Source organism: Apostichopus japonicus, chromosome 13 (assembly GCF_037975245.1).
Source record: "Apostichopus japonicus isolate 1M-3 chromosome 13, ASM3797524v1, whole genome shotgun sequence".
Taxonomy (NCBI): Eukaryota; Metazoa; Echinodermata; class Holothuroidea; order Aspidochirotida; family Stichopodidae; genus Apostichopus; species Apostichopus japonicus.
Window position 1 is genome coordinate 9,965,407 of NC_092573.1, and position 13,167 is coordinate 9,978,573.

The following is a 13,167-nucleotide window of genomic DNA, read 5'->3' on the forward strand; positions in this document are numbered from 1 at the left end:
GGGGAGAGGAACAAAATAAATGTGTATGTCTATGGACTGTTAACCAAAATTTTACAAACTGCTCATGGAAATTTAAAAAAAAAAAAAAACATACAAAATAAAAGGTACATATGTTGCATCTCATGTATTGGGTGAATGTACACATTTAATAATCTAAACTTTTGGGAGCTTTTCTACCACCATAATGGCCATGCACAGTTAATCTCCAATGTTAAACATAAAAAAAGCGATACCATTATTATTCACTAAATCTTCTTTCATGTAACCAATATGATTAAAAAAAAATAAAGTGCTGGAGTATATTCCATTAATAAAGCCAAAAAATCACTATACAATTCTTTGTGTATTTATAATGAAAAATCCTTCTTTGTGTGGATCTTTGATACAAATGAAATAAAATGAAAAAAAAAAAACACAAAAAAAATCTATGAAACAGCAATTCTGTTGTTTTGTATATCTACATCAGAATTAAGTACTAAATGAATAAATAATGAAATTCAAGCTTTTCCAAATATAACATTTCTTTGATTACACGGCTTACTACTCCATGATGCTTTGGTGTGAACTGGTAGAGTATATCTGAGCCCTCCGTCAGAAACGGGTTTGTGACAGATCTGCGAAACCATGTAGAGGATTTATCAGAACATCTTGCGACCAGTCTCTTAACCAATCGCAACCTTGGTTACTACCTCTCTGAACACGACCTGACGACTTTGAATGTTAAAAGCGAGAAGAATGGGACTTCACAAATTGCAATTGCACAAATAAAGTCATTAGTTTGACATAGAACATGCTTAGTATTGCTCTTTTGCATGATAAATACTACAGAAAATAATAATAATAATTACATCTATTTTAAGACAAAAATAATTGGGCAAAGCTATCACATCATCACATAAACATCAATCAAAAGGCAGGGCCACATCTCAGTAATTAACAAAAACTAAAACAACAAACCATAAAAATAAAAAAAAATGACAGAACGATACCATCATTCCTGTACTGCCGTTCGTGTTTCATCCCCGGCCACGTCGACCATTCCCCAGCCTCGAAAAATACTCAACTTACCATCCAACAGCGCCTTTTTTTGGTATTGGTAAATTCCCGACAAGTTTGGCCAGCCCGGGTCATGATTAAGTTACATCATACGTTTAACTGTTTCCTCAGTGATTTTACAGATCATGCCTAGGTTTAATCTTAATTTACCTTATGTGATGCTACAACTGTAGTACATGAGATTTCTTCACATGATACAGTAAATACAAACCATCTCCCACTCACACACACACCCCCTCCCCCTCCCCCACTAACTCTTTAGACCATGATGTACTCGGCCATTACATGATATTTAATGCCTTCTATATCACGGAGCAGACAATTCTCTGACTGTGATAGAAACCTAAATCACAACAAGTTACATGATTATACACAACTTCTTCTCTAGTCCTATGATGTTGTTTTTTGTGGGGCATCTTTAAAGAAAGCTATCAGTTTGTCTCTGGGTAATTCTGGTTTGTAGCAATATTAACAACCTATCCACTTTCTCGATTCAAATATGATTGCAAATGCTCAGCTGAGACAACCGATAAAGCTTGTGTCTCTCTGTAAGATCGCTGTTGATCTCTTAGCCAGTAATCTAGTGATTTCTATCCACTTTGACAAATCTGTCACCCAGACGACACATTCCCTGATAATTAGTTTTAATCATAATTGCAAGCATAGTGTGAACATTGATTCAGGTAGGTACTGTCAGATTTCTTGATGCTTAGACACATTAACCAGTATTTTTAAGAGCTAATCAACAGTGTAAGAGGATTTACGTCATGGCAGACTTTTCATTCATAAAAGGCAAATGTGTTGTTTTATACTATCTGCACGTACCTCACAAACACACCCACACAGCGGTTTAAACTGAGCTTTGATCGATGCAATTCCATACATTGTTAGGATTGAGTAGATCTTATTGTCAAAACTGGCCCACTGTTGAAAAACTGATGATATAACAAAAACAGAACTTTTTTGTCTTTAAAAAGCAAACCATCTCATAACGATTGTGTTTGATTTGTAAAGATAAATTTAATTAATCTAACATGTGAAATGCTCCTTTATAACAAGCCATATGAAGACAAGAGCAACTACTTGCATTTGGTAATAAATTTCTAGCACCTTTTCCAAACACTAGCAGGTATTACTAAAAATTTAGACTGCTATGTTCAAAGTAAGCCACCCAGTTAGATGTTTTCACCAAGTGACAGTCACATTTTTTTCTTCAGGCCACAGACAAATGTGTTTGAATATTATTAATTCTTAACATTTCCAGACAGTTTTACCATATTAGTATTAGTCAGATGCTAAAAGTGTAAAGCTTTTGACAACGTCCTTTGTTTAATGGTCGACCACTGAACTTATCGGTAACAAGATTTTAGTTTCGAAATACCATGTAATCTTTGTAAGGGTTGTTTTAATTTTGATTATTACGATATTGTCAATATCTCATCGAAAACTTCTGAGTAGGTCTTTTCCTGCTTCGACTAACTGATGAAAAGTATTACTTTGTAAGAGTGTTAATTAATTTTAAGTACCTATTTATTAGTATCAATTAATTACTAAATTAGTATTAATTACTAAACCCATTCCTAGCTCTGACCACCTGAAAATTACTGATTCGTCTTTTACTGTTGATGGATCCCCCATGGAGATTCCGATGCTCAATTTGATGCACAATTTACAATAACCCAGATTGACTCTTTCCAAATACCAGTAACAGTATCAAACTGAACCATAGAGGGTTTTAGAAATGGAAGTCACAAACTCTTCATGAACTTATGAGCAGCCAAATAGAGCGATAGTACAACTGACAGAATAACACATGTGTGATATTATAATGATATTTATCACCCATGCGATTGACAATCCTTCTAAATCACATCTTATACACAATACTATATTACTAAAACGTTTCGGGATGAATGATGAACACCCAGAGATACAAAAAAAAAGACTTTTTTAAGTTAGAATATTCAATGTTAATACATTAACCACTAGGAAAGCTGCCTCAAGTTGTTGCAAGGCTGACTATTAGACAAAACTTCACGGCATGGTTTGTCGACTTTTGTTTTTACCGACACCATCGAAGTCAGGATGACAATTAAACTAGTTGTTTGGATGCTATAAATACTTATTGATTTTAATGGGCATCCTTACCTTCTACAATGTTGCCATGGTAACATACAAACTGTAAACCTTGTCCTACCTGTAACAATGATGACATGCTTTGCCAAGGTTTAACAGATCTAGAAAAACAACGGAAAACAACGGACCACCTAAAAAGACGGGCGTAGCTAAACCATTACGTAGTCTGTGATATACAATACAGTAAAATATAACCAGCCACAGGAATGTTTCAAAGTAAAAAAAAAAACTGCAAATCATGAGGCTCCAACCTCCCACACAACAGCCTGTCATCTTGTATAGCTATTTTACGTGGTGCAGGAGCGACAATTTTTCCTTCTAAAATGCAAAACTTTTAAATTAAAACAAAAGCAAATCTAAAGAGTTCTAAGATTTGACTATATCATGTTTGGTCGTACATGAATTTTGATATTTTAAATCACGGCAATCATTTCATGATTAATATTCTTCCTTGTTTTATATGGAACAAATGCAGCTGTTTGAACTGCTAATGGTAGCACTTACTTCTACTCCACTAACTCCTGATAGAGTGAACTCCCTCCTGGTGGTTGAACTAGCTATTAGTGGTTGAAATCACTACTAGTGGTGAAACTTACTCCTGGTGGTCGAACTCACTTTAGGTGGTGGAACTAACTCCTAGTAGTGAAACTCACTCCTTGAAGTCAAATACACTCCTAGAGGTGAAAGACACTCCTGGTGGTGGAACTAACTCCTAGTGGTGGAACTAGCTATTAGTGGTTGAAGTCACTACTAGTGGTGAAACTCACTCCTTGAAGTCAAATACAGTCCTAGAGGTGAAAGACACTCCTGGTGGTCGAACTCACTACTGGTGGTCAAACTCACTCCTAGTGAGTGGATTGAACCCTAACATTGATTGAATTCATCTCAAATCTGAAATGTTTCTTATCAAATTATCAATAGAAATGAAATAACTCTGTTACAACCTAGCAAACTTATTGAACATAATTTAACCCCTAGTGTGCTGGCATGTGGCTAAGTTTAAACTTTGACATGATGAACCAAACACACCTTTACTCCTACTGGTGGATTTAGAATTTCCTAAAAAAACTGTCAGTGATGGATTAATTGCCATTATTAAGTAATTAATGGATTACAATAACATCAGCACATAACGGCATAAGATGAAAGTCATCAAACAATTAAACGACCGTGATTGTAACAGCACCATGAAATTGAAATAGAGAAAATTGTGCAGAAAATTATCTGAAAAGCCCCAAAACAGTAGCTGGGGTAAATATGCAACCCTTTGAAATTCATCTCTGCCACTTCTTTTCATTAACACCTTGACTTCCCTACCACCCCCCACCCCCCATCCCCCCCACCCACCCCCACAGCAAACACTTAGATTTCTTTCTCATCCCTACAGGTTTCAGTTGTTAAAGTTTATCAGTACATTAAAGTTCCAATGGGTGTTTGTAGGCCCGCACAGAATTCATCAACTCACACTGGCTGGGCATTTTAGGTTTATCCATTAGGTCTCCCTATCATCAGCATGAAATAACATTACAAAATGCAAAAATATATGTCTGAACACACAGTACTGTCAATGAACATGCTTGAGATGTGAAGGAATACAGTCGGTGTCTTGATTGCAAATTATAACAGCAAGAGTTTGGTATTTTAAATTTAGTATTTATCACTTTGTATAAAACAACAAATCACAAAACTTCCAATATTTCTTTCTTTTTCTTGTTTAACCATTTTTCACTATTTAAACTGAAAATTGACTAACCAAGCTAAAAACTCATAGATTTGATCTTTATCTCATAGTACAGGGTTATTTGTTCGAAAAGATGACTTTGAAAAATTACCCTTCCAAGTGGTATCTAAGAACCGACTCTGCATTAACAACTCTTGTGACTTTTATGCGACAGAATTTTAACAATTATATTTTTTATATACTCTGGCTACAATATGGGGAAACCCTGACCTTAAATAATTTGATATAATTCGATATCAACTGAAATCAATTGAATTAGACAAACAGTCCTTCCTTTTATAGAATCTAATTTGGTAGAAAAATACCAAAATTCCTGACAATAGCAACAAACAAAAACAAAGCCCAAGTGTGAAAACATGAAGCCATCCTCACATGCAGCCTGGGAGTCAATTGATCTTGTCTCCTGTGTTTATTTCTTCTGTAATATTATTTACTGGGTCGACCATGGACTAAATGCACTATGCTAGATTAGGTCTGCTAGCCCAGCCGAGGAGCTAGATATTAAAGTAAACAGCGAGAGGAAAGATATAAAGCAAAGAATTCAATCCCGAATAGATGGAAGACCTAGTCGTGGCCCATAAACTACAACACACTCTTGATCTAAAGCATCTGCCTGTACAATCCACTGGGAAGCCTTGAAAAAAATTAGTCTGGGAATTTTCTGTTCTTAACAGTATTCTGCACAATGGCCACACGATTCACAACTTTAAACCGTGGTATTCCTTCAAGACTGATACGGTATACGATATTCGATTCTTAAAGGACTGTTTGCTTGAAATAATACTAGCAATCTTGCTAAAGAAACACAAAATATTTGCCAAAGACAAGAAGAAGCAAAAGGGGAGTATAGATGTAATATGTTAAATGAAAACATCTCAACAAGAACAACACAACAATAAAAAAAAAAACATAAAAAAAAAAGAGGAAAGAATTGTGGATAAACCGATTCGAAGAAAACGAGAGATGCCCAGACAACGACGACCGAGCATTGAGTAGAACATGATTCACGATAATTGTACACAGTCATTTGGGAATTCCACAGGACTAAGAGCAGAGCGGGGAGTGTTGCCTTGGTTACACGGATATCTTGTAGCGGGTGACGGGATTCGGACATTTTCATCACTACTTTCCTTTGCCTTTGGTTTCATCCGGCGAAGTTAACCCCATCGTCTTACAGACCCACCTCGCTACGTCAACTTTTTCACACTCTGACTTGGTGGTGAATGGATGAGCCTGTGCAGGAGGTAAAAATTAATACGGAATAAAAGTGGCAGAATTAATGTCATGGAAAAGAGCAAAGAAACTGTAGGTCAGAACGGGTTTAGAACGGGTGACCTCTGGGCTACAAGTCCTGACCTCTACAAACTAATCTACCCAGTGCCTGGTTGGTGACTGTCCCAATATAACAACTTTATATTCTATATTTTTTTTTGCCGGGGGGGGGGGGGGGAGGCCAGCTAAATGCCACAATACCTTACATACCATGTAACCAATACAGTATCAAACAAATTGCAAAGATAAGCGATTAACTGGACACAACACACAGGTTGTGCTCTTTATTTAGATTATTAAAAGCTCATAAATTTGGACCAATTAAGTTAGATGCCCTAACAGAGACACACTCTGTCTCCTTATTTACACAAAAGGGTGTCTTTTAGTCTCCCAATTCACTCCTAGTGATCTTTTCAAAGTTACTAATGACATACCTGTCCTGTTTACCTAGGGGTTTCCCTATTCAAACAATAGCAGACCTGTTCTATTACTCACCATTAAGTTTTTAAGATCTGCTCTAGTTCCAGGATTCTTGATCAAGCTATAAAGTGTTAAATAAAAAAAAAACATTCAAATTATAATTTAGGGTGACAAAACATGATTTCTTTCGTTTCCTTTATTTGAAACAGTGAGATTCTCAAGCTGGTAGGAATAAAGTCAGCATATTCTAGCTGTGTATACTCTCCTCCCCTGGGTAAAAAAGACTCCAGTGATTAAGAACTATAAACTCGACATATCATAAACATCAATATTCTTATACACATCTGCTGCAGTGGCTTTACAAAACATCAACAAAACAAATTGTTTGCTAGTGTACTTTCTCACGTTATCACAAATTGAACTAGAGGGCAAGGCACAGAGTTGCATATCTCATCGCCAGCAAACCCTGATTTCAAATGAACAAATTTATTATTAGCAATGCTTATCTGGCAATACCCATTTTTGCACATGACCTACATTCTTTAATGAACCCTATACTGTACAGATTCCTACTATAAACAATGATAAAAAGTATTGTGAAATATTTCTCCTTTTTTCCATTTTGTACCAACTTTTAACACAAGGAAAGATTACCACTCATTGTCAATCGGTGAACTTCTAATGTCGTGTGAAGGTAATTATAGATAGACTGCACCTTGATTTTGTCCTCTTGCACACTTAGACGCAGGTATGCGGTATAAACATCGCGCGTACTCACGCACATGTTTATAAGTCATAGGCTAGACCCTGACGCGAAGGTGAACCGCGTCACAAAACTTGACTTTCCATTTTGAAATGTGCTATCATCACGCCACGCTTTACCGCCGTTCTAACCATGTGTGGCACGTAGACATTTTTGGAAGTTCAAAAGCCTGTCAATTAAGCCAAGTTTTCACACACAACTGGTCTAGGCCAGGCACAATATTGCACTTGTAGCCTAGTTGTATTAATCACTTGCCCAGGCCTAACATAACAGTTAGGATCAGGCTAGTACGGTGTTAACTAGATCTAAGTTTAGTGTAGGCTTAGGTTTATGATCCTTATTTTCACAACATCCTACAGCTGCACAGACCGTAATATTTTTTTTGTTCTCTGCAGTCTCTGCGGTTGCACAGAAGAGGCACTTACTGGTCAATGGAGATAATCTCTATTATTTGATATTGATTTAGCCTTTCTCCTTCCTGCAGTGGCATTCCCAAACATTTCAATATTGGGGGCATTGAGGGGGCACATCGCTAAATTAGGGGGGCACAATGTTTGTCTGTGAATTCCGTGGAGGGGTCTAAGGGGAGGTGGTGTCCCCCTCCCATTTGAGAAATTTTTTATTAATTAAGGGTCCTTATATGCAATCTGGTGCTATATTTTGCAACTTGAAGTAACTTTATGTTCAAGAATTTTCGGGCTTAAATCTGTCCGATATTTACGTTTTTAATTGAGGCAGACTTGTTTGAGTATTTTTTTTAATACTACAAATCGCATCTGGGGGGCACCTGGGGGGCTCTATTTTTTGGGGGAGGGCACGTGCCCCCCCAGGCCACCCCCTGATGATGTCACTGCCTTCCTACCCTGCACACCTAACCCACTCCTACCTCAATCTAAACTATCAACATTACAAGGTTATTAGGTTTTGACTGCTTTGGGCCTGACACAACCTATCCTCCACCAAAGATTGCAAATTTACAGGGCAACTAAAATTCTACCTTGATAACATTACCACTTCTGTGTGCTAACTTGACCACCTCGATGCATATCAGTGAATTTCAAATATCCATATTTTTTGTATTTATTTTTTTTCCTCTTTTTTTTTGGCATGACAAATTTATGAAGTAGGTGTGCTAGCTAACTAATGACAATGTAGGTAGGCTTTCACAATTATAACTTTTAAGCAATTTTTTCATTCTTTTTCTCACTGTTGAGCCTTACCAATGCCATGTTTTTATCATTTTGATACCAACTTATTTTATCAACCAGATGTGCTACTGACCAATGACAGTCACGTGGTGATGTAAATCATGAGGACTGCTGATTAATGGTACCCTCATATGACCTTTGACCTACTTTCTCTAATTCAGAAAATCCAAATTTAAAATTCACAGTTCATAATATTCGTTTTACCAACTCATGTGGATGAGTGTCAAACCATTCCTCTTAGCGTTTGAAACCTCCTTGAAGTTAAGCAAACTATGGATCCAAATCTTTTCAAGTTGATCAAAAGCTCATAAATCTAGCATCACTACACGTCACTCTTTCCCATCCATTTGATAATTCACTTACCACTTATCTACAAAGTCCACAAATTCTTGAGAGAAGACCTGGGTTGGTAACCTAGGTGGTGGCTGAAAAGATAAGGAGTGAATACAAAAGAACACAATATAAAGAAAGATGTCTGTCAGTTCTTTAAAATCAAATCAACTCAAGATCAGAGATAGTTAATTGAAAGAAGACAGTGTTATGGCAAAGAGAGATAATACTGTACTTGAAACAAGCTTTGTGAGTCAATGGGTACTTAAGCAAGTGTTCCACCATTTTTTGGAGCCAGATCATCATTTGACTGACAGGTCTTGACATAAATACAGGTACAGTCTTGACAAAACTCTGATCCCCGCCAAAAAAAAAAAAAAAAAACCTAACAAAGTTGATAGTTTATCCAAATTAAATTCCGATCAGTGTCCTTTGAGCCTGAAAAGTGGTTTTAGAGAATTCCTCCCAAGAAAGACTGGCTCTTACAACGTTCTGCCTGAAATCTAACACAATGGTAGACATGAGGCTTGTAGAAAGAGAAGGTGGTGGTAGACTGAACGTGGTTGGTCAACCAGGTGGGATAGGCCTAAATAGTTAATAGGTCATGTGGGACAGTTTAGAGTGAGGGTGCTGTGGTTGTGTGGAGACAGGTAATTAAGGATCTATGTAAATTAGACTTTGAGTCATTCTTATAGCAAGCTTAAAACAAAGGAAAACCATGGCACAGGCAACCTTTTGAAGTCGGTTTTGTTGTCGACCAGACCTGGCCTGTTTTCCATGACTTTTTGAAACAAACAATCAAGAAATAACCTGAAAACATTCCTATACCAGCTCTGGCATAACAGTAAACTGGGAAAAGATGGCAACCTTACTGTAAGATTTGTTCAGTAATGAAAAAAAAGAAGAAAAAATATTGCGAGAGATGATACTACTGATTCTTCAGAAAAATGAAGTTCACAGATGCCTTTTGTAGAAACTATTGTTAGTGCACCTAGTAGAAATTACTTGGATAATATGTTACTATGAATATCAATCTGATGTGGGTTCTGCCCAAGCACAGACGAAACACATCACAAGAAAGAACAAACGTATTTATTTTATCAGATAAAATATTTTGATACTGAAATAATTTCCATGCTTTCCATAAAAATTAACATTCTTACAGATTTCCTATAAATCATGATAACGTTATTTCCAGATTTAAATATATATTCTATATAAAATTCAGTCATAATAATTCTAATGGTGAACAAAAAATTTCTTTTTCCTCCTAATTTTCAAACCTCCACCAACCCCTCCACCAAACCCCCCCCCCCCAAAACGTCCACTTTGTTTTCTTGTATTGTATATTTTCAGTCAAAGGTTGTCATTCATCTCTCACAGCCAAGGGTACAGGAATGATGAATTCTGAAAGTTCACCTTCTTTTAAAAAGTCAAATGCTTCTGCTCTCTGTTATCACAGAAGAAGTAATAGAGGTAGTAGTAGCTCAGTAGCAGTGCTGTAAACATCAACAGTCTTTTAGTAGATACATAGCTGCATGTGATGTTGTTATATTGAACCTCTGAGCACAATCATCTCTCATCCCCTTGATCATCCAGGGTATGAAACACTTGATTACTAGTTGCTGGTACCGTACACAACACACCGACTCACTTTCACTACAAATCTTCGCGGCGACATTTGACGCAGAATTATTAGAAAGGGAAGGGCCAATGAGAGTTCCAAGCTGCGTCCTATATTATTCTTTGTGCAAGCGACTATCAGCCATAGCAGCGGACGAGAACGTTCAAGGTGTTTTAAGGATAAGGATAAACTAAAATGTGAATACAAAGAGAGAAGCCTTTGCATATAATAATTGATCAAGCTGATTGTTAAATTTATGCATGCTTCTGACACTGTATTTCAACAAACAAGGCATGCTTTAGTGATAAGCTGTCAAATTGGCATTAATTTGAAGAGAATTACTACCAGATACGGTGGTTTATGGTGATCTTGTTGTGTCCCCTCACTTCAGAGACTTATGTTTTCACATAATGTAGCTGCACTGGGATATGCTGTAGTTGCTGTGTGTTCAAAAGTTATAACTAATCTCAATCTTAATCTACCAAACAAAACCTTCAAGGCATGCTGGAAAGTGAAGGAAATATTTTTTCCCGGCTTTTAAGCAGTTTGACTACCGACTTTTACGAGTATAATACTTTTTAATTTCTGGAGGAATCTGGTGAAACCATCGATGGAATCACTTAGCTGAAGGATACTCCTAAACCAATGAGAGACAACGTCATCGCTGCTATCCTATACGTGACATAGACCGACCGTACCCGACATAGAGGTAAACAGGAGTACGCAGCCAGGACACTGAGAGGAGGGAGAGGAAGAAAGGAGGAAATATTCTCACCTCTTCTACAATGTACTCCAGGAGCTCAAAGATTGCCATTGGTCTGGAAACATCACCGACTCCACCGATTAGACCTGTTAGAGAAAATAAAATCAACAAGAATACTGGATGAAGGACGACCCACCGACTAGAATCAACCACAGCAGTATATGTAAAATATAGAGTATACTGCCCGCCACTCCCACAATGTGATTCCGTGCGCAAAAGAAGAGCCAAAACCTGTGACTTGTTCTGCTCCCATTTATTGGGTGTTAAACAGCCATTACTGGGTATGAAAGCCAGTAGGGTCAATAAAAGCACACAAAAGAGAGAAGACAGTTGTACAACCCCACCAGATGGACTCATTAGTTGAGAACTTCACGGCTCTCACATCTCCAATTCGATAGTTACTACTTCAAAAGTGGATGAAAACAGAAATGGTTGAGAACTTCAAGATACGAGTTATTCTTACAGTTACTTGAGAGCGTGTGTGTGGAAGCAATGCTAACTATAGTTGGAACTGAAGGGATGTGGACATCAAATTACAATAGGGACCACTGTTTCAGTGAGTGATATTACAGATAACAATCAATCCACTGTGCCAAGTCGTAGATACTGGCAAACTGTCGGGTCACAGGTCAGTATAGTACCTACGGGGAGAGCTCATGAATATGGATTACGCCACCTTCCCTCATACCAAGTACCTTCCCTGCCACCTCCTATGAGCAGTCCTAGTTCTCTACCCTTTCTGAAAAATTGGTTGGTTGATCTTCGTGAACCACTGTTTTTAAGTTAATTTAGCTCCACCAGTTAAAAGCTTTACTGTCATCCAAGGGTCATTGTTACATCCAATCCACTACTCCCTCCCACCTTCACTCCAACCTGTCATAAAAAAATAAAACAATAAAAAAACCATCCCCAGGCTTTCATTGGTGCATAACAATGTACCAAGTGTGAATCTTATTGGTTTCTAGGAAAACAATTATTTAAACTGCATTTGGCATAAAATATGGCTCAATTTGATGGTACCATATATCACATCATTACGTCAGCAGAAATGACTAATAAATATTATTACCATGCTAACTACAGTCCACCATAGTCACACCAGGAATTCATTAAAGAAAAACAATCATTTTCAAGTGGAGCGGAAATGAAAGCAATACAGTTATGTATTGTGGGATTTGTGGTATTAAACAACTAATAACTAAAGAATTAGGAGGTAGACTTAATTCTTGCAATCAGATAAAATCTTACGTTAGAATGACAGGGGGTTTCAAATTATAATTTTGCCAATAATCCATAGCCTCGATGAGAAAGAATGACGCAAATACAGAACTTGTTTACAGCGCCAGGAGTTCACTTTAAAGGTTCTAGTAGTGGTAGGCCTCCGTCATTCGGTGAAGACTACGGATAAAAATGGCGCCTTGGGTCAGTTCTTTGACGACATCTCTTGTGGTCGATGAGGCCAATCCATGACTGAGTCTTTAAAACGTTGACCACAGATATAAGTACTGCTGGACACATTATTACTTGCTTGAGTGCAGCAGGCTTCTTGTTTGGCTCTCTTTACATCAACCTTTTAATTCAACTGCTTGCCATCTGTTCCCTCTTAACCTTCGTAAAACATAATTGCATTTAGGAACTTTGCAGGCAACTTCACGCTGAATTGGATTCACATTCATCCATTTGCACACATTCCCAATGAACCGTCAAGGATCAATTCCGACATCATTTGCCATTTGTAACATGTACTAGACGCAAGTACATAAACCTCACAAAGTCTGTGTGTTTTCCTACTGACCTTTCTGCCACTTCTGAGGAGCTCAACTTAATTGGACTGTCTTGCTAAACTAGGTAGTA

General features: G+C 37.3%; 1 protein-coding gene across 1 annotated transcript in view; it reads right to left on the reverse strand.

Moving 5' to 3' along the window:
- Positions 1–109: 109 nt before the first annotated feature.
- The window catches only part of LOC139978253 (dual specificity mitogen-activated protein kinase kinase 1-like), a 48,682-nt gene continuing 35,624 nt past the window's right edge, over positions 110–13,167 (reverse strand). The window contains exons 8-11 of the mRNA XM_071988260.1: positions 11,326–11,399; positions 8,960–9,021; positions 6,701–6,746; positions 110–6,166 (exon numbers count right to left, since the gene is read on the reverse strand). Of these exons, the coding sequence (XP_071844361.1) occupies positions 6,056–6,166; positions 6,701–6,746; positions 8,960–9,021; positions 11,326–11,399 (293 nt within the window). The 3' untranslated portion in view covers positions 110–6,055. The remainder of the gene's footprint in view (positions 6,167–6,700; positions 6,747–8,959; positions 9,022–11,325; positions 11,400–13,167) is intronic.